This window comes from Aricia agestis, chromosome 21, assembly GCF_905147365.1.
Source record: "Aricia agestis chromosome 21, ilAriAges1.1, whole genome shotgun sequence".
Classification (NCBI taxonomy): domain Eukaryota; kingdom Metazoa; phylum Arthropoda; class Insecta; order Lepidoptera; family Lycaenidae; genus Aricia; species Aricia agestis.
Genome location: NC_056426.1, coordinates 10,768,588 through 10,791,602, shown reverse-complemented (window position 1 = coordinate 10,791,602; position 23,015 = coordinate 10,768,588). Strand labels below are relative to the sequence as shown.

Below are 23,015 nucleotides of genomic sequence, written 5' to 3'. Positions count from 1 at the left end.
AGATCACTATGTCAATCAGTCAGTCACCTTTGAGTTATATATATATATATATATATATATATATATATATATATATATATATATATAGATAGATAGATAGATAGGTAGATAGATAGAAGATAGACTAGATGACGCCCGCAACTCCGTTGCGACAGAACTCATTTATCGCGCGGGAACCGTACATTTTCCGGGACAAAAAGTATCCTATGTCCTTTCTCGGGACTCAAAGTATTTCCATGCCAAATTTCACAGTAACAGACAGACAGACAGACGGACGGACAGGCAGACAAACACACTTTCACATTTATAAATAATTAATTATAATATATTAGTATGGAAGGCATGTGGCTTAACGAGTTTGATAATAAGAGATAACGTTCCGCCCGCGAAGGAGTCCGTTTTTCGTACGTCATATTGAGTTGGCTATTCTTCAAAGAAAGTTCAAAGTTATGGTCAGTTTTTAAATTAACCATTCAAATGTTCAGCTGAGCAATTTAAACTACGTTCTACGTGTACATATCCGTTTTCTAGTGCAATAAAAGTAAAATTGAGTTTAATTTAAAAGCATTTTGCATCGACACGTTAAGTTGCCACGATCTGATGACCCCCAAGAGCAAAGCGAGAAGTCACTAGATATTAGTGGAGATTTGGATTACGATTGATATTATATAGAGCTGATGGTATGGATGGATGGATAGAGTTACATTGATCCATGCGTCGGATGGGCATGTAAAAAGTCGGTCCTGCGCCTGATCTCTCGCCAGTCGTGTCGGTCGTCCGTCCCACTGGGTTATGAGAGTAAAGGAATAGAGAGTGCTCTTGTGTACTGCGCACACACTTGGGCACTATACAATTACTTCTGCGTAGCTGGCCTGGTTTCAATGAAACCGGCCACCGTCACCGAAACCGGTGTGGGAGCTATTATTATTAATAGAGTTACAGTTTGTCCTTCTCTGATACATTGGAAAAGTCGCTTAACAAACAAAGACGAATCATCTTGTAACCTCTCTGTAAATCTTTCTATTACTAAGGGTTATATAGCAAAATAGCCCAACATCATATTGGTATTTTCCACTACTTATCTCCATCAAACTGACAAAGGTTTTCGTCTGCGGGATAATGCCCATTTACATTAAAGTAAACAAACCAAAAAAGGGACCCGCTGAAATATTGAACAGGGCCGACTTACACGCACTTAACTCGGATACATGTACAAATGTTAAGTCTATACACATAGTTTGATTTAAGTAAATATTTTTGTATACGACCCAACTGGTAACGAATAAAGTACGCTATTTGTTAGTTAACAGTCATTTTAAAGACGATAATTTTGTTCTAAGGTTATTTAAAAACCCTTAGCTTTTGTGAATAATATACAATATGATGTTTTCCCACAACTTTGTTGCATTATAATTTGTTATTCGTTTTCCGAGATAAATATTGTACTATGTTCATTGCCGGATCTCAAAGTACTTCAATACCAGAATTTGATAAAAGTTCAGTTGTTTAAGGTTGGCAATATACATAATATTATACAAACTTTTGCATTGATATGTATTGATTGATACTTTTGCATTAAGTATGTATTAGAATTTTGCAATTTCGAAACATAGTTTTTCACTCAACAGTTATATTGACTTTACATAACAATAGGAAAGGTTTATCTCGACGACAGATCAATCATACTCACGACCGCAGAAATAAGGAAAAGATTCGAACAGTTGCGTAAGAGCGTGATGTGAAGGCATCGTAGCAAGCACAGCAAAACACAGCTCACAGTAATAATATACACTTTTCATGCACTTTTTCCACTTTTATTAATAACAATTATGTTTTACACGACCGGTTTCGATAAAATCATCATCAGGTAAAACACAGCTCAGCATAACGTGGTCAGGGCAGCAATGTGGGGCAAAACAAAGCATTAATTTGCTGCAGCTAAGAAACGCAGCGTGGCCAAGTAATACAGCATAACGAGAAAAATGCAACAGATCACTAAAAGCACTCAAAATGTTATAATGGCACATCAGAAGCTTGTGTAGAGACATCATAGTAGCCACCGTAGTAGTAAAATCCTAGTGGCTTAGGATTTTATACATTTTAAATGATTTGCAAAATATTCGAAAGTTAAAGTTTCACTAACTACTAACAAAGTTGTCTTTTTAACTAATATACATTACATTCAACTTAAATTAAATACACATGAAACCTCTTTGTTCCGAAACTGTAAGCCTCTCCATTAGACGCTTGTTACCCGCTGACACTCGCGCCCCGCCCTATCCCGCCCTCCAGCTCTCCGCCGTCACTCGCACCACACCCCGTCGGATGCAGCTAAGTATTTGAGTCTGAGTTGTTACTCAGTACTTAAACATTGAATTGCTCTTCCGAATATTATCTGCTATATATCAGAAGAAAGAAATGAAATATTAAGTGCATTCTAGTAATACAAGTATTATCTTTGTAATTTGTAAATCTTATAAGTTTCTAGTTTTAATTTTTACAATATGCGAAAAGAACACTAAAATTTTTCAGGATAGAAAGTAGCCAATTAAAGTCAGTAATTTTTGCAAAAGGGGTTGGGATGCTTAAAATTACAGGACCTAAATACATGCATGTTAAAAATTAAATATACATACTTAAAATTACATGTACATAAAAGATAACCACACCAAACTTTCAAAGGCAACAAATTATCGTCATCAAATTTTTCATATTAACGTCATATGTTCGCATCGGCAATATCCGCCATCCAAGATGGCGTCACACGACAGGAGTGACGTCACAACTGCTTCCCGCGATATTACACAATAGCTATTACACGGCGGCGACGGAGCGTGAGATTGAGGGGGGGGGGGGTCGAGATAATCCTCGTGATATCCTTATGAGTGTCGCTACGGGGGAGCGGCGTGAGGCGTCATTAATCATGTCGAAATTTTTGGTCTTCGTGATATGAGGCTGTTTAGAAAATATAAATTTCGGTGCGTCTTAGCCTTCTTCATGCGAGAGAAGTTATTACGACTAAATTATATTTTCCTGTGATGAGACTAGTAACTAGTATAGCTTCGAATCGACGTAACGTCTAACTTCTAAGGGTCTCATAGAATCTTCGAGATAGATAATATTGTAACTCTAAACGCTCTCAAGCACTCTGCTATACAATTCAAAAATGAGAATTCTTATCGGTTGGATTCTCCAGGCGCGAAAAATATGATTCAACACTTCTACTAACTCGTCCCTTCCCCTAAACGCGAAGGCACTAATTTATCTTCTCTCTAGTCAAGTAGGAAGTCCCTAAGAGTCGAAACGTAATCTTGGGCTTTATTTGACAGATCCCTTTCTTCAGACGCGAAGCCACCTTAATACCTTTGACTCGTCTCTTCCTTCAGACGCGGAGACACTTCTGTACCCTCATCTAACCTTTCTCTTCTTCCAGACGCAAAGTTCTGGGTGGGTCGCGGGGAGAAGCCGTCGCCGGCCGGCATCCGCATCCCCGACGAGAATGGCAAGGAGGCGCCGCTGCGGCGGTACGACAGGAAGACCATCGTGCTGACGCTGCCCGGGGTAAGTGGAATACTGATAATATTATTAAAGCAAGAGCCCAGTGCCGCCAGAATTTATTTATTTACTGAGTATTTTTCTCGGATTCTAGCATCTGACTTCCCTGGGCTCTTAATCCGTATAGCATCATAATTAATCCGATTTGTTAGCCTTGCTTCGATTAGATCAATCAGAACCGCTTCACAGAAAACGAGCATGAAGGAAAGGTTACGTTTGGTTCCACTGTTTTAGGTAACCTACGTTTTTTCGTTCTTTGTTCGTGTTGTGGCGTTATAGTTAATACCGTTTCGGAACGAATATTACAATGAAGTGGTTTTGTTGACGTGGTAAAGCCGTACAAAACAGTCGGATCAAAGGTCCTTATCCAATATGTATCGGATGAAGGAAATTTAGATCATCCTAAACCTACATACACTTCTTATCCTGCTCAATATATTTGTCAAGAAAAAAGATATAGATATAAGAAAGAAATAACGACAAAAATGTGACATGCTACTCAAAACTATAACTCTGAATGCTGATCACAGTTTCCTTCTCTCTCTGGTAGAAGTTCACTCGTTAGATTGTGGGTGAAAACAGCCATTAGGCTGCGTTTCCACCAGATATGTGTTGCAAGGAATATGTTTTTGAAAACCAATTATTGGTTCTCAATGAAGCGATGCTATTATAGCATCGCTTCATTGACGTGAGTTTTCCGTGACGTCGCTTAGCGCGGCGATGCTATTAGATTTTAAAAAACATCCCTTGCAGCACAATATCTCTGGTGGAAACGCAGTTTTAGTCCTTAGAACTCTATTTCTGATTCTCCCTCTCTCTTTCTCTCTCTGTAGGAGCTGACGGTTTTTGACATCGGCCACTTCGGCGTGTGGTGCGAGGCGTTCACCGTGGACTTCGGCCACGTGACCCTCCCCCCCGCCGCGCTCGCCAACGTCCCCCCCAGCCTCAAGATGCTCGGAGTCTCGCCGCAGGTAACACTCATGATAATTATATTCACTGAGGCAAGCGACAGACAGACAACGATGTTCTGACACTTCTGATAGAACCCTATATACAGGGCGTAACAAAACATAGTGACAATACTTACTACAGTGAACTCTATAATATAAGGGACACATACACATTACACACCCTGTGTATGTGTCCCTTATAATTATAGAGTTCCCTGTAAAAGTAGCAGCGCTGAAAGAGCAACTTTTTTAACTTTTGTATGGACAGCCTCCTGACGCTGGGGCACTTGCCAATACAAATAAAAAAAATGTTCTTTCAGTGCTGCTACTTTCGTAGTAAACTCTTTATATTGCGAACATGTACATACCCTAAAGTATTATCACTTTGTTTTATAACACCCTGTAGAGACGATTGTGTCGCGTCGTCGTAGTGTAACAACTCGTTGTATGCTACACGCGTTGTGTCAACGCTGCAAGAGCCCGGGCCACACAGTACACAAGCCACGGTCATACTGCCTGCTGCCACGGCAATATCAGTCAATCACGTTAGTTCCCTACACGCTTAGTTTCATCTTCGCCAATCCGTTGAAACTTCGCGTCCAACGACGCAAAGTTGTAATATAATATTTATATTAATTATATATATACAAAATACTATGTGGCAATAACGCAGCAGCGTCGTCACAACACATTAAAGATATCCTTAAAGTAAAGCCACATTGACTTTAATGACTTTTATATAAAAATTCCAGATGAAAATTTTACATTAGACGTAGTCTACATCGTTGTCTGTTAGCTGCTGTAAAAAGTTTCATACGAGCTTGCCTCCTGTCTTACTCACCAGCTTGCTGTAAAACTGCTACAATACATAAACCATACTAAACATTACAGCCATTCGCTATCGCCGTGTGTGTGACCTGAAAACAATTATCATCACTGTACATATAGAATTAAGAACTCAAAATATTCTCTTATTACCTATACGAATGTAATCCAAATAATTAGGTACATGGCACTAAAGCGGTCACCTAGGCTTAGGTTATGATAGTTATGACGGAACTGAAGAAGACACATAATATTATTATTATTGGTTACAGAGTTACATTTTTCAGAATACCTTTCCACCTTAATAAATAATGGCGTAGTTTTTTCATTATTTCTATTCTAAAAGCTAATCGCTAAGTTCTATGATTTTTTTTGAAAATTCCAGATATTATTTTATAAAATGTAATTTCAAAAGCATGATTGCAATGTACAGATCTTTAACGTAATATCTGCCTTTGATATACAATGGTAATTCTGGCCTGACAATAATGGAGGATAGTTAAAAGTTGTGTCTGCCAGTGGCGGTGTTATGTTGCACTTGCCAGCCGCCAAGTCCAGCTTGTAACAACGGCATAATATAATGTATAGTGAAACTATGTTGCTCGTGTCCCTCGGCAGACGGCAGTATAGTTTGCTGAATAAATGGCGAGTTTCTTACGCCGGTTCTTCTCGGGTTAGTTCCCGAACCACCGGTAGGCACCATGTATGACATTCTGAAAACATTTATTTTAAATTTATTCAGAAATAAAATAATTTTGATTTGGAACACTATTTAAAATATGAAACTGAAGAAAATATAAAAAAAAAAAACTAGCCGGGTTTATGATTTGTTTATTGACCAATGAACAAGACTGACTATTGACTATTATTAGATATTTAAGATTTAGTAGCACTCTTTTTTATCCCGCGGTGAAAAAGTATGCCTGGTTCTGCTGTTTCGTTTTTACTTCTGTCGGCAATCCCGAAGATCAAACCGTTGTTTTTTTTTAACATTTCAATTATAACTTACGATATTAATTTATTATTACTATGAACCAGTTAGATTTTACACAATGCTGTATTTGAAACTCATATAATTTGCTCGCCATTCCACTTTTTTCATCCTCAGTGTTTTAAAATCCGATAGAATCTTACTATTCGGAAAACGTGACAAATAACGTCGGAAAATTTCATGAAACTTTCCAAATATCGATTTTGTGTACCAGGAATTCAGAATGGGACAGGAGATATCTAGAAATTCCACTGGTGCAGTTTTCATCGAAATTGGACTCAAGAGTCCTTGAAGTTTCGCAACTAGTTTCAAATTTACGCTATCGCTTGAAAATTACGTCTATTTTGGACAGAAGCGCCGCGTCGGGTTTCGTCTCGTTTTTAAGGTCAATTCAGACCGCAACGCGAAATTTCTAAAATTTTACTAAATTGACAGAACAATTGAGTGAGACTTCATGCAAATCTGTCATTTCAATACAAATTAAGAAATGCATCTACGCGTCGCGTTGCGGTCTGAATTGACCCTAAAGCTGCCGCTACTTCGGTTTCAAATGTCGCTTGAAAAATGTTGTATTTTTGGACGCGCTGCGTGGCGTATTGTCGTTACAAGATTTTCTAATTTCGTCTGTTTATCGCTTGAAAGTTTGCCTATATTAGGATACGAGATGACGCCCGCAACTCCTTTGCGCCATAATTCGTTTATCACGCGGAAACAGTATTTTTCTGGAATAAAAAGTTTCCTATATCCTTTCCCGGGACTCAAAGTATCTCCATACCAAATTTCAGCAAAATATGTTCAGCGGTTTGGGCGTGAAGAGGCCACAGATAGACAGACAGACACTCCTTCACATTTATAATATTAGTGTGGAAGTATGGATTAGAATGGATTCGTGCAGCGTCTCCTCCCGTCTCTGACACAAATAACGGTTACGGTACTTAGCACCTACATAAAGTTTTAATAGCCGCTAATACACGTTGCGAAACGCATCTAATTCGACAACAGAACCTATTGTTGTGTTGCAGTTGCGTTGCTGTTGCTGTTGCTGTTGCACAACAGACCATCATTAGCAACAAAGAGATTTTGGCCGTGACTTGTTAGGTCTAGTGCACACTATAGTTTAGATTTTATGCCGACCCATACTAGATAGGTAGTGATAGAAATCTTGATACAAAACTAATTACTTAGGGTCTGTTCATATTGCAATGTGGCTATGCGATTGATTTTAAGTGAATAATATTTTTATTTATGTTATTAATTTTATTATACTATATCGAAGCTGTATTATGTTGTACTGTAACGAAGATGTCCGTTATTATTTATCCATCTAACTGAATTTGATACCGACTTGTCTCCGGAGCCGTACAGCCGCGAAAACTGTTGCTTATCCCTTTTAGGCCTTATGACTAAAGCTGTAAGGTCAAAATGCGTATTCGTCGACATTTGTTTACATATTCAAAGGGTGTAATTATGGTAATTGGTTGTTGTTCGCGTATAATGTGCTCTGACGTTGTAATGCTCGCCTTTGAAGATAATAACAGGCGAACGCTCAATTTGTGAGGATAGAAATTAATTATAATATCGCTCGCTATTCGTAATTCGTGTTGCCTTAGTACCGGCTGGATCGAATTCTTATCGTAAACAACCAGGAGCTCATAAAATTCAATTACTTAATAATAGCTTGAATAGATAATGAAGCAAATTCTTTTAAATATAGCGTTACGTGGGCTAGCGTCGCGTCGCGTACCGTAAACGTTTTTAAAGGACAAACTATCCACGTTTGTCAGTCATCATTATTATTGGCACCTTACTTTTTTTGCAAAATACCGCACTGTTAATGCCAAGCGTAGGACTTTTTGTAGTATTTTCTCTTAAACTTCTAATAATAAATGGGTGCTAGATATTTGAGATAACATATTATTCTATCAATCCTTTGTATTATAACTTTCAAAAATATTCCAAGTGGAACATGTCGAATATATATTATAATAATATATTTTAATAAGTCGTTAAATCTACTTTTCAGTGAAAATAGCTATCTGTAACCGGGTCGGGTCGGCGGGTCGCTCTGATTGCTCCATTTTCATATTTCTGCTTGCTTTCAATATTTTTGCTATTTTGTACTACTTTGAATGCGGTCGAGATGATCCATTATGAAGGAGTAACTTGCATACGAATTATTCAAGTAAAATAAATTTGCCAAGCATTTCTGAAGTAAAATCTTCTTATTTGTTCAGTTCAGCACTTTTTGGTAGGTATGGATGAAAACTATTATGTTAGACGCGTCAGTATACGTGACCTGATCCTGACGAATAAATAAGACTTACAAGGGCTGTTTCACCACTTCTTGATAAGTACCGGATAGGCTATCTACAACTTATTTGACAGATACTCCATACTCTGTGAGATAAGTTGTAGAAAGCCTATCCGGCACTTATCAGAAGGTAGTGAAACAGGCTCTAAAGTCTCATAAATCATAACTCATCATTCTAAATGTTAAAGTTTTCATTTCTACCGGCACTCCCGGTGCAACCCGTCGTTTTCAAGGTTGCACTTCTGTGACATACAAACGCCAAACTTTACCATGTTCTAAGATGGAGTCGTTATGATGCGAGTCCCGAAATAATCCACCAGTCATTTATCTAATCTAACCACTGCATCCCTTGTAGCGAGAATTGACAGCGGTACCCACAAAAACTCTTATAATCTCAGAAGTCACAATGTGCAAAAACAGTAAACGCAACCGACCTATCGATCACCAAAAACATCACCCACAAGTCATCACCACAAACCTACCATCAACCATCCCGCACCCTTCCCACACCTGTGCTTGCTGTTGCAGACGCGCAACGCGGCGCTGGTCGGCCCCACCACCGCCGCTCCTCGCCGCCGCGCCCCCACCGCCCCTCTGGACGCCACCACCTACCGCCCCCGCCTCCGCTCCGGCCCGCCCGTCCGCTCCGACAGCTCCGCGCGCCGAAACCATCTCCACAGGCGCGACCAGACAGGAATATACCAGGACAGTACGGAGGAGGAGGAGGAGGAACAGGAGAACCAAAAGAAAGACCAGGGCAGCATAGAAAGTCATGAATATCAACGCCAAAACACGCAAAATGACCAAAGGCATCAGAGCCAAGCTGTGTATACAATCCCTCAAAACCAGCATCACCAAAATCAGCAATACCAGAATCTAAACTACCAGGCTCACATAAACCCGAACCTGAGTTACTTGGACCCGGAGGCGCGGGCGCTACTAGAGCAGCAGCGGCAATACGAACAGCAGAGAGCGGCGTTGATGCAGGAGCTAGCGCGCTACCAGAGCCAGTACCGCTTCCTACCAGAGCAGCAGAACGATCACTTCTCCATAGAAGGGCAGACGCTGCGAGAGATTCACTTGGACGAAATCAACGATCAGTAGACAGCAGAAGACATCTTCAACTCGATAAGATTCTCATTAGTCCCTTTAAGAACCTATCCATCTAAGAACCCATCCGCTAACAACCCTGTGACCTCCGGCGGGGGCAGCGGCGTATGACCTTGACCCAGATCGTAAGGTCAGGGGTCAGGTCGCTCCTCTCACCGACCTCGCTCGTCTGTCGCAAGTCACCGCTGATGGTGGGGTGTTATGCAAGTGGCAGGCCAGGCGATAGATTTTGAACTAGTTCCAATGTGTTGTCATCGGCAGGATTCATGCTATGTATTTTTGTGGGATTTTTGGCACTAACACAGGGTATCCTAAATATTTTCCTGAACAATGTGACTGTTATGATTGGTAAAAATATCTTAATAAATATATTTTATTAGGATATTTTTAAGCTTTCACATTTTCGAATGAGCGACGTAATTTATAAGTAATTCGCTTATATCTTCATGCGCTGTACTTGATTCTTGATTCTAAATGTTCTGAAATAAACTAAGAATGCGAATATGATGTAAAAATGTACTATAAAATATAGGAAAGGTATATAATAGTAATGGTCTGAGCGAACACAAGCCGCAAGTTTTAACTTCGACGTCCGCAGAACTTCAAATTACGGCGATTTGAAATTCTCATACAGATGCACTTTAAATTTCATACGAGGAGCTCAACTGTAAAAGTCATTAAGCGGTTTAATAACACACTAAAATAGCACTGAAATGTGTACTTAAAATTTTACGATCACAGTAATATTATAATTTTCTGTATAAATAAAATAATGGCGTGTTAGTAAAAAGTATATATAATTATAACTCAAGAACGGCTTAACCGAATTGGCTAAAACTTGGTGGAGAAATAGCTTTGAATGAGAAAAAGGCTATATTATGTACTAGGATCATTTTTATCCCGTTTCCGTTGGATGTAATATAAAACATTATATTACATCCAACTTATTAAATCCAAGTGACAGTATTTTTACGTTTATAAGTCACTTGAAATTTTTCTCGGCATACAATTTACAAACCCTAAAATATAATTATATTTTATAATTATATATAGCCTTACATTTTCTCGTAGTAAAACGTAGTATTTTCTTTTCTCTGCTATTATATCTGTAATATTATCAAAATCGGTCTAGTAGTTCTAAAGTGTGGCTTGAAAGGATACACCAGGGGCTAGAGAAATTATAAAAAGTACGTGTAATATCTATAGCTGCTGTCTCCCTTACCTCAAGCCTATACCGCAGAACGCGATAGAGACAACTGCAGAAAATCAACGATTCGTTGTCCCCTGATTCCTTCTCCAAAACTTAACCGATTTAAGTACTTTTTTCATTAAAGATTAAAAAAAGGCTTGAGCTGTGTTCCTATGTTTTTTTTAAATAATCTAGCCAAATCAGTTTTCTGGATGTTTGAACACAGCGGAAAATCTGGCCATTTTTTTGCATTTTTGAACGTTCATATCTTATTTAATTATTAAATTATGAAAAAAAAAGAAAACATAGGGACATTGTATTAGTGGCCGTAGATATTCAGGAAAAAAATTATAACTCTACTAGCATTATCCAGGGAGGAAACAGGCAGGGCCCCCGTAAGGGCTACTGGCGTCTGTGTGCAAAAAAAAAGGATTTTGGAGCCCCTTTAAGGCAATTTTTTTGGGACCTTGGTTTTTGCGCCCCTAAAGATGGCAATTTGGCGCCCCTAGAGGATGGCGCCCGTGTGCATTGCACACATTGCACATATGGTAGCGGGGGCCCTGGAAACAGGGGACAACGTTTGTATGGAAAAAAGGGCGGTTTGGACTCCTCTTGACTGTCTGTGTACATTGTACAGTTGTTGTAAACATTACATTCTCAAATACATTTCGAGTACAGAATAGTCGAGAATATCCCTTCGAAAATTGACGCAATGCAATCATTAAAGTATGCGATTGGCCAAGATACCTTCTCGCTTATGAATACCTGGTACTCGGTTATAATTACCGGAGAATGCTGCGAGCCTAGTTAGATGGAACGTTCTATGACCTAGGTCTTAGGTATAATCGTAAACATTAAGCATAGGTCAAACAATGAGGAAAGTCTTCAAAAGAAGTATACGCGAACCGTGGGCAAAAGATTACAGATTACAGAGAAAAGTAACTTAAAATCTGAAAAATAAATTGTATGTTTGGGCTTTTAAATGCAGAGAGAGCAAAATATTTTTTTTGTGCTTTTTAAAATTAAAATAATATATCGTAACTAGAAGAACTTTTTTTCCAAAAAGTAGATAAAAACTAAAAACTTTACAGGCCTAACCAAATTTTTTTTATGAGATAAGGGGGCAAACGAGTAACGGGTCACCTGATGGTAAGCAACTACCGTCGCCCATGGACACTCGCAGCATCAGAAGAGCTGCAGGTGCGTTGCCGGCCTTTTAAGAGGGAATGGTAGGGATGGGAAGGGAAGGGAATAAGGGAGGGTAGGGAAGGGAATAGGGTAGGGGATTGGGCCTCCGGTAAACTCACTCACTCGGCGAAACACAGCGCAAGCGCTGTTTCACGCCGGTTTTCTGTGAAAACGTGGTACTTCTCCGGTCGAGCCGGCCCATTCGTGCCGAAGCATGGCTCTCCCACGTTAAAGACATACAAATATTAAAATCGGTTGAGCCGTTTTGGAGGTGTTCGCGCACAGACACTGTGACACGAGAATTTTTTATATTAGATCTTGAAACAATTGTCAAAATTAACACTTGTCAGCGACCATGGTATCTCAAGACGCTTAGAATAACATTTAGCAAGACATTGCGGTGTGAACACACTCTGAGAGTGCTTCGACCTCAGACCACTACACTGCTATAAACTGGAGTTGCGACACTCAGCTAAAGAGGATCGGACGAAAGGCTCCGAAGGTCGCGCATCTTAATTGATGTGAAATATTTATATGCCGGCGGCGAAACAGATCAATGTGCTGAGTCATGTTGCATTCGCTAACTTTTATAGTTTCGAAAGCTAAGTTAGACGTCAAAAAGTGAGTATCATAAGGCTTCCAAACCGTTATAGAAAGTCCCATAAAATTTTAATATCTAACTTCTTCAGATCTAGCGAATGTAATATCACTAAGCTCGTTTACCACAAATGACAAATATATGGGATAATTTCCAGTTTTATATATATTTTATAGTATTAAACTTTTGTGATACAGAAAGTCTGTGTGAGTCTTGAAAAAACCTTAAATGCAATTCTTAAGTAATAGGATATAATATGTTACTGCAAAGGTTTTGACGCTAGAGTGCAGAACCAGTATAAACAGTAAACAAAAAGTTTTGTTTGAAATTTGACAATGTTTCTGTCTGTATTCTGATGTGCAACATGTCGAATTTCGGATTATTTACTGTATGTGCTAGCTAGCTAATTTGCTGTATGAGAAGCTCTCTGCTCAGACCTTTGCAAAATGTTGCCTATTACTTATTTGAAATCTCAGATAATATTGTTATAAATACTACCAAAATTCTGTCTTAAGTACATGAGTAAGAAAAGGAACACTAAACTATATTTCAGCGCCAAGCACAGGAGCTCCTAGTGATTTATTTGGGAACGGAATTTTCCCGTGCGACTATTCCGTAACGCGGCTGATAGCTACCGCTTGCTATAAGCCATCGCATATTGTGTGGAGTTAGTAGGATAAAGCGAGAATCTGGATTAAAATACAAGTCACAGTTTACTTGTATTGCAAACTAAATTAAAAATTACACGACATGATTGCGGTTACATTGATGTTGATTATGTAAAATTATAATCTACAGAAAATAACTTCTTATATTATTTGAGACGTCGCTCTTCCGACTCAACGCAGTATTTCATCATGTTTGTAGCTTGTATGCGCGTATTACGATTTACGACTGTAGCATTCCCCTCGATTATGCGAAATAATTTTGTAAATTACAGTGGATCTTATTCTCTTTTCGGGCTTTTTTTAGCAATCGTCTTTATTAAAACCCACGTATTGTGATAATTTGTGATATAAAAATGGTATTTAACAAATAACATGATACAGACCGATCGCTATTTTACGTAATAGTTCTGCCGATTTTGTTCGGTAACATGTAGTCGCTAGCTCGACCCAGTGAGGCGGTAAACGTCGGAATCAAAACGAAACAAAACGGAAACGTGCGTGCTCCTTGTAGGTACTCCATTGAAAATTAGTGAATTGTTGGCGAAATATTATGTTTTTAATATCTTGTGTAATAATGGTAGAATACTCAAATGTTTTCTATAATATTATATTAATATTATGCTGCTAACTGCTAAGTCTGTCTAATTAGCACACAAAGTGATGATCATTCTGTGCATATGGGGGCCATTATGCGCCATACCTATGAAGCGTTTTAGAATTTAGGAAAAACTTTATTTTACGCTCTCTTCTATTGCCCATAAACACCCTTCTTCTCAGATCTTGGTGATCACGATGAGGTGGGCGTTTTGTACATAACATTGTAAATATGAGATTGGTATAATATTGCAATTACTGACCCTGGAGGCCTATTACGAATGCGTTTTGAGACTCAAACAATCGGACGAGAATGCCGCGTTCCACTCTAACAAACGTGAAATGACGTTGTTAGAGCAGGACGCGGCATTCTCGTCCGATTGTTTGAGTCTCAAAACGGTGTCGTAGTAGGCCTACTGAATTGTTATTACTCATTTGGCGTGAGATCTATTAGTTATTACTAATATGTGAGATAAAATAGGGAATCTCCATGTTTTTCTTGCAGTGCCGTAAATAGGGCGGTGCCACCGGTGCCCAGGCACAGGGCGTAGACTCTAGGGGGGCGCAAAAATGGCCAAACCAGGCAGGAGTTTTATTTTTTCGGTTTGCTCCCGATAACAGTTCCCGCTGCGCCCCTAGAGCACGATTCCAACAATAAAATAGACCTATACATTGCTTTGGGTAATATAATATCTAAAAAAGCAAGGGCGCAGTTGTAGAAGCTGGCACAGGGCGCAAAAAAGACTGTTTACGGCACTGTTTTCTTGCCAGATATTAAATCTTTGAAAATCAATATCGTAAGATAGTCATAGCTGGTGCAATACAAAAGAATTGTAAATAGAAAATACAGTATCATTAGTCGTTAAGTTGTCTGAGAATCAGGACCCTGAACCAATACAGATATCAGATGTTATATTACTAGCACAGATCACAATATTGTTACAAGTACTATTTTGCTCTATTATTTGGTATGTATTATGTAAAATATATCAGTATCAATATCAAGGAGTGATGTATGCTAATTTATAAGACGTTAAAATAGATCTTTGTCGTTTCAGGGGACTTGATTCTCATTAAGATTTGTATATTTTCATACGTTTTATATAAGTACCTTAGATTTATGTATTTTTAATTTTTTATACTCTGAATAAACAGTTGCAAATGTTTTGTGGTTTGATTTAAAGGTTTTTCCATCTCTGTATATTTTGTTGTATGTATATATCTGGGTCTAACTCTTAGATGTAAAGGTGAAAGTATAATATTGAATAGAAGTACAGTAACGGGTTCGACGTAAATGGTACGCAGATGAACAAACTAGATATTATAATAATAATGAATCCTACAAACACGAAGTGAAGACGAGACAGGCTTGTCTTAACAAACTGCTCGTACTACTGATATTATCTCAAAACCACTCTTGGGATGTTGTAATAAAAATAATTAAAAGCATGACGTATCGCGTATCAACCATAAAGTTAATATACCTAGCGGAATAGAGAAACAAAGGCCAGAGCAAGAGAGATCGTCCAGTCGGCACGTGCCGCACGTTGACAATTTAATCTCATAGAATTCATGTTCAGTCATGCTTGTGTAAGTGTATACGTACACATATTTTTCACACAGATGAAAACCAATTTTGGTTACGTCTGATAGCTCAAGATTGTTGCTCTATTCCGCTAGGTATAATATTAACTTTATGGTATCAACTGATGAATTTTGTCACTCAACTGTGCTGTCCAACAGCTACGCGAAAGGCTGTTTATTGAGTGTGGTCACACCTTGACTTGAGTGCTGCACGCTCTTTCAAAACTACCAAATTAAAGACCATCTTAAGACGCTGAGAGCTTATCAGTCAAGTTTGATTGAGTAGGAGTATGAGAGCGGGTTAAATATAATTACAAATACTGTATTATCTGTATACTAAACTGTGAAACAATATATCTTGATAGTTCAACTATTAATCCTACGATTCTCACCGAATGTACGGGCACCCGGATATAATACTGGCTGGTTGGACCGGCTGCAGGAGCCGGATATCCGGCATAATCCGAGCAATATCCGCCTGTACAGCGCCATCTGTTAGCCGTATTATGTAACACAAAGATGCAGTAATACAGCAGCTATTTAACCGACTGCACTAAAAGGATATTTAATTTTATGAATTACTAATAATTAATAAATATATTATCTACTTATACGATTTTAATAGAGATAATGTATATTGTCTACCACTATAGTATTTATAATACTAAAATTTTAACCATGCTTGTTTTACAAACTACACTAAGTATATTATTTGTTTTTTTTTTTTTTTTTTTTATGAAATAAGGGGCAAACGAGCAAACGGGTCACCTGATGGAAAGCAACTTCCGTCGCCCATGGACACTCGCAGCATCAGAAGAGCTGCAGGTTCGTTGTCGGCCTTTTAAGAGGGAAAAGGTTAATAGGGGAGGGTAGGGATGGCAAGGGAAGGGAATAGGGGAGGGTAGGGAAGGGAATAGGGTAGGGGATTGGGCCTCCGGTAAACTCACTCACTCGGCGAAACACAGCGCAAGCGCTGTTTCACGCCGGTTTTCTGTGAGTAAGTTGTACCCTTGCAGTTATAATGAACTTGTGCCATCGAAGAAATTGGCATAGGCAGATGACGGACCTACGTGGACCTACGTTAATTGGTCGGATTATGTCAATTCAATATTAGGTTAGGGTCAATTCAGACCGCAACGCGACCCGTAGATGCATTTCTAAATTTGTATGTGCTCGTATTATGCAAGATGTTTCACGCTTACGAAATCTATCAATTCAGTACAGAAATGCATCTACGCGTCACGTTGCGGTCTGACTTGACCTTTAGCTGTGATCTGTCTAATGAGTTTAACATAACGCGACCAAATTACGTAGATCCGCCATCTGCTTATGAATCTTTTTTTTAAAAGAGAAGTTTCTCTGATAGTACATTTTTGTTTAATCCCCTATTTATGTTAGGGGTACATATTTAACCTGGTGATGTCGCGTTTCAGTCGAAGCTGAACTGCGAGGTGCTGCTGGATGAGCTGGCGCTGGAGGTACGGTGGGCGGTCGCCGGCGACAGCATCGTGCTGCAGCTCGTCGCCAAGCTGGGTGAGCACGCAAGGCGAGGCGGGGAGAGCGCCTGTGATGCGCACGGCCATACTACATGGCCGTCGGTAACTACCCTCATCGTTGGGTGTACCGCGTTACCGTACGTTACGGAAACTGGGCGAGGAAAGCGATGGTGATGTGCATAGCACAGATCTCAACTGTGTTTGTGTTAAAATTTAGGCCACTAAATTCGCTCAATGGGCGAGACAAGATGCGTTTTTTCCGCACGTTTACGAAAAAACCGTAGTTTGTGTTGGTGGCTCTCTTGCGTTTAAAAAAAAACTAACTATACATTCCAATATTATAAATGCGAAAGTCCGACTGTCTGATATATCTTCAAGCCGAAACCGCTGAACGAATTTTGAGTTTTGGAAAATAACATATAGGATACTTTTATTCCGGAAAAAGGTACGGTTACTCCGTGATTAACGAATTTTGACGCAACTGAGTTGCGGGCGCCATTTACCGCGTGACATGATCTAACATTTTGTAAAAAGTAACTCTTCATGATATGTAACCAAGTCGAGCTCAGTGTATATACTGTTTAAATTAGCTATCATTTACAACGTTAACTAGCGTTTAGAGTTTAGATTCAGATACATCGTTAATTCCAGAAACGAACAAGCATTTTGTGATTATACCAGTATTTAGACTGTAGCTAGAATTATAATTACTAGTACCCTACCACATATAAATTTGCCAAAGTGGCACGAATAGCCGGCATAACCGAAACAATACTATACCTTAAATACAACCGACGTGAAAAAATGCATATTATTAATTCGATCGTGGATTCTAGGAAAAGCTTTTGTATTCTAATGTTGTCGCGATCACCGGTGCTCTTATGGGGCTTGAAGAATTATGGTGTGTTTTGCCGAATAATTTAATCAAGTAACTGGTAACTGGTCCTTTGGTGTTGCAACTTGCAAGTCTCCATTGACGTGGCGATCGCTTACCGTCAGGGAATTTGTTAACTCATTATTCACATAAAAGTCCTAATTAGGCAAAAAACTCCAATAGGCGACTGATAAGACTTCAGTTTGATGTTTCTAGAGCAGCGCCTTTGACGTGATTAATGAGGAGCAGCTAATTTGGAGTTTGGACTGAGCGCCTCTCACTGTAATACTTATCTTTGCCCATTTCTTAAACTTCTGAAGGGTGTAAATTAAAAGTTAAAAATATTATTTTCTTTAAGACTTAAAATTATATTATCTGCTCAGTCAAATGCTGTTTCGCCGAATACGATGCGATAATATTATATGTTGGGAAGGGCGAAGTTGATATTTTAGACGTATGATAATATCACAATAGACATAACTACCAGTAGTTCGACTGCAAAGAAACGGACAGGTTTCAATATCTGTCAAATTCGTCGGGTTTCACTAGGACTATGAACGGAATGTGCCTCGCGCTGGCTGATATAATTTATTTTTAAATATTTAAAATAAAGATTTCAAAATTAGATTCTGACAATTTTAATCGCATGTGCCAAAACACAAACAACAATACGACCAAAGAGGAACACGTCCAGCGAATATGTCATAGTTTTAAATTCGTAGGTAACAAGTTAACAACCCTAGCGAAGATTTTCGTCATAATATGTCAAAATTAAAAATTTCAACATCAGTTCTAAGTCGGCATACTCTATAATTATTCTGTCTACTCTGATAATATCATACGTCTAAAATATCAACTTTTTGAGATCGGTGTGACATATTATGTCACACCGATCTCAAAAACCAGCACAATTAAAGCTTCGAACAAACCTACGCGTCAGTGACGCGCGACGCGATACGGAAGCGTCTGCAACGCGAAACTGGGCGTGCACACCTGCGCTGACTACGGTGCGAAACGTTAAACTTCATAATACTTTATCTGGTGTAAATGCTAAATGGAGAATGTTACCTAATTTTGATTATTAGTAGTCTACATTTTCTGTCAAAAATAAAGAATATTAGTGAAAGAATTACTTGGATACGTTAATTAGTTTCCAATTTATAAGCAAAACAAGTTGTAACTATACGACGCGGGCGCCCGGTAACGGTGTGACATAATATAATTAAGGCCTTGGAAGGTGCAGAGGAATAAAACACGTCCACAACGGTCAAGTCGAATTAATTTAATATCATGACACAATCTATCAAAACGTAAACAAATCAAAAAAGTTATGTACTCTACAAAACACACGTCTGACACTTGACGCGCACGTCCCGCTTTGCCGACGCGAACATCCCGCGTTGCGGTCGCGCAGGTATGCACAGTGCCATAAGATTACATGGGCAGCGTCCGCCGCACGGTAGACGCTCCCGCTTCGCAGTAGCTTTGGTCCCGTAGGTTTGGCCTAAGCCTTAGGACTGTGCGTTTAATTTAGTTCGCTAGACTGTAATCCTTTTTCGAGTTCGATAAAGTATAATAATTAATATTCTCGATAGTTTGCCAATTTAACCAAAACCATAATATTCAGTAACCTATGCTATTCTTAAGAACTTTCCCCATTTATAAAGTTTAATAAAACTTCTTTGATTATACAATATTAATAAATGTTTAATGTTTTTATAATCTTCTTTTTCTTAGCTCTTTCCCACTATACTTACGGTCTCAGCACCCCTAGTAGATTTGCGCCAAGAAATTCTATCTTGGGTTGTCGATTTTGGGAATTTATTCATATTTGTTTGTTTGGGTTGTCCATTTCTAAAATTAATTAATTTTATTTTATGTTGTGTGATTCCAGAGGACGGGGAGTACATGTCATTCGGTATATCAGGGGACCCCTCGCGGTCCGCCATGGTGGGCGCCGATGTGGCAGTGGCATGGCTAGACAAGACCTCGCTGAAGGGCTACGCGGAGGACTACTATCTGGAGGGCAAGGGTCAGTGCGCCGGGGGGCGGGGGAGCTGCCCCGATAACAATATCAAGGTAAGCAACTTACCATCCTCATCACCTTGGTAAGTGGCAGTCTTCCATCGTGCGTTTTTCGCGTAACTTTCTGCCGCGAACTGTAAAACTCTGGAACGAACTGTCACCAGCAGTATTTCCAGACCAATACGACCTGCACTAAACTTTCTTTCCAATCCAGTGCTGGAATAATGTTCTTCACAATTTAAGTAAGCACTGGAATCAATTCAGTGCATTGGATCGCTGGTTTGCGTCGTTGGATTGGAATAATAATATAAACCGACCATAAAAGTTAGGGCGGGGATTAATCTCAATCCAAAACGATGACCTTGCACACAACCAAAGACCAAGCGTATACGCATCGCAATAAGATTCATTTTAGCTTAGCATAGAACTGTTCTTGCATAAAGCGGATCTTGTCTATTTTTCATGTTTTTTTTTTAATATCTTTGGAAATAAATATTAAGAAACAAAATTGTTCGGTTAAAGAGATTTGAATATAGATTTACTAACAATTTATTCAAATAAAATGTATAATTATCCTAGTTAATACTTATATTTCGATGAAATAGATTTTTATCGGAGGTGAGTTTGTAAATTAATTACAGCCAAAGTACTACGTTTTATTAAAATGTTTATGGTTTAAGGTATTTTAAATATTGTGCTTTATATCTCATATTTTTAACACTTCGTTATTATATTGGAACTAGGTAAACCGGGAGTCACGGAATAACAAATTGGGGTTTATCCTCGCCTTAAGACCTGTCTTCAGTTTGGACGATGATAAGTAAGCGTGATTGTCACCATGATTGCGAAGCCGTTTACAGCATAAGCATGCCTACAAGTTTACAGTATACGATCATGCATGGACAATGCAGCACTACACGTTTGGTATCGTTTATATTGGCCCATTGAGCTTACGTGGAGACTGGAGAGGTAGCGTAAACCACAAATGCAATTTCGTGCAAATTCGTGCAAATCTACCCACAAACGTGTCGGATGACAGTCAGTCTTGTTTGAATTAAGTACATAAGAAATTGGGTGGAAAACAAAGGGTAGTTTTTTGGAGGCAATACATGGAGTTTAACGTAGAGCGAGAAATATCTGTAAGCCTGATTCGTTGACCGCATCTTACATTGTGTACTTGTAGCTGTTTCCACGATCGCAATGCTGCTCTCATAATGAAACATATTCATTATTCTGAAGCAAATAATTTATTCGCTTTATTAAATAAGCAGCTTTGTTTCAGTGGGTCTGGGTGTGTCCTCACCCCGACGCCAATTCCACGAACGCGAAATGAAACAAGATAAAGCTAACTCCGACTGAGTTGTGTGATATATTAGTTGTGGAATTGCTACAAACAGTTTTTAAAACGAGCACAAATTGAAAAAGTTGCGGCTTATGATGGGTTCTGTTGTGAATTACGAGAACAGTTTATGTTCGATGTTGGACTGTCGGTACGAACATTACTAACTATATTTATTAAAAGTCGAAAAACCAACTGTTTGAACCCAGCCATGCAGCCTTTGACCTAACAATGTTGTAAAATTCGTAAGGCTGTAGAACGCGCTGCGCGCCAAAGAAAAATACTTACAAAATATATTGCATCCGCGTATTCCTGTATTTAGAAGCGGTACATTTTTCTGTGAAAAACTATGCTCTTCTCCGGGACTCAAAGTGTTTCTCTAAATTCGTTAAGCTTTTTACGCGTTAAGAGGCAAGAGATAGACAGATAGACCGAAACTTACAATTTATAATAATATTATTAGTTATTACTTAACAGAGCTAAGAGGTGTATATTTATTTGTATGTAAGTAATATTAAAACTTACATTTTTTTATAATATAAGTAGAGTTCGGACTTCGGTTACAACTTATACATCATCTTTGAGTAAGGTTGTGTACAGCTTTTAAAAGTCTTTCAGAGTTACTTGCGGTTTTTCAGTGAAAAGTATTCTCCGATACTTGGTCAACTAGCACTGCATGGTTTCTTGCTACTAAAAGTTAGTGTTTCTTAGTCATAGCGCATAATATTGTAGCGAATTGGAAAGGAATCGTATGTGATGTCGTAATCGTATAGCCTCGAGCCGTTTATTCCGAGGCGAGGCGATAACGATTCCGATTAGTGAGCGTTGGAGTATGAAAATACAAACAATATGGGATACGGGATGGCTCGAGGGTATCGCCTCGGCCCTCGAGCCATCCCGTATCCCGTATGAATGTTACGATCTCATTTCGAGTTTATAAGACTTGCTGTGGCCTGTGACCCTCAATATGTCGAAAATATATTATCAAAAAGTTGTAAAAATATTTAAAATAACGTAACCATGTAGTCAAAAATGTCTATACTGTTTATACCAATATAATATTTTTACGTGCTAGGGTTCGAGGATTTGGAGAGAAAGACCTGGTGACTCTCTTGAAGACTTTATTAACACTGCACTAAACACTAGGTCACAACACTTAGCACTAAGTCCAAACACTAATCACTAGGTCCAATCACTAAGCACTATCACTGTCCTAGGTCGTAGCCAAGTCGCAGGTTTCACTGGTTCACTCACTATTGATCACTTGTTGTCGCCTCGAAGATCGCTCAGATCGAACTGACTCGCCGGGCCTGCCTGCGGCTTTTTATATGGCGAGACGAATTCCAGAAAGTTCCCGATTCAAGTAAACAAGTAAACAACCGTGGGAACTTTCTAGGAGGCTCGAGCATGTACCACAATAAACGTAAACAACTAAACACGTAAACAAACATTGGACCTTTCTAGAAGGTTCGAGTATGTACTTGCGCACCTCATGCCATCTACATAAATCCCCTACTCAATAGAGTAGGGAATTTATGTTACCTGTGCTCCCTTGGTAAGTTTCGCTGGTTGGTCGCTAGATGGCACCACGTGTCCGATATACCATGTACAGTAACACTACTTCCCTCTTAGGGATGCTCGTCCCGAGCATCATTGTTACTGCCATGGTAACGCGCCAGACGGTCTATGTGTACCATTTTGAATGTCCCTTTTGGTTG

At 39.0% G+C, this 23,015-nt stretch overlaps 1 protein-coding gene and 1 long non-coding RNA gene across 3 annotated transcripts in view; one reads left to right on the top strand and one right to left on the bottom strand.

The window, feature by feature from the left end:
• The window catches only part of LOC121737728 (protein Skeletor, isoforms B/C), a 63,416-nt gene that overhangs the window by 28,916 nt on the left and 11,485 nt on the right, over window positions 1-23,015 (top strand). For both annotated transcript variants that reach the window (XM_042129416.1, XM_042129417.1), the window contains exons 5-8: window positions 3,434-3,561; window positions 4,389-4,526; window positions 16,997-17,096; window positions 19,828-20,012. In XM_042129416.1, the coding sequence (XP_041985350.1) occupies window positions 3,434-3,561; window positions 4,389-4,526; window positions 16,997-17,096; window positions 19,828-20,012 (551 nt within the window). The remainder of the gene's footprint in view (window positions 1-3,433; window positions 3,562-4,388; window positions 4,527-16,996; window positions 17,097-19,827; window positions 20,013-23,015) is intronic.
• Window positions 6,738-21,999, bottom strand: LOC121737729. Its single transcript, XR_006037179.1, has 3 exons — window positions 21,989-21,999; window positions 11,679-11,681; window positions 6,738-6,833 (listed from the first exon to the last, which is right to left on the bottom strand). It is a non-coding gene; the product is annotated as an uncharacterized LOC121737729 (long non-coding RNA).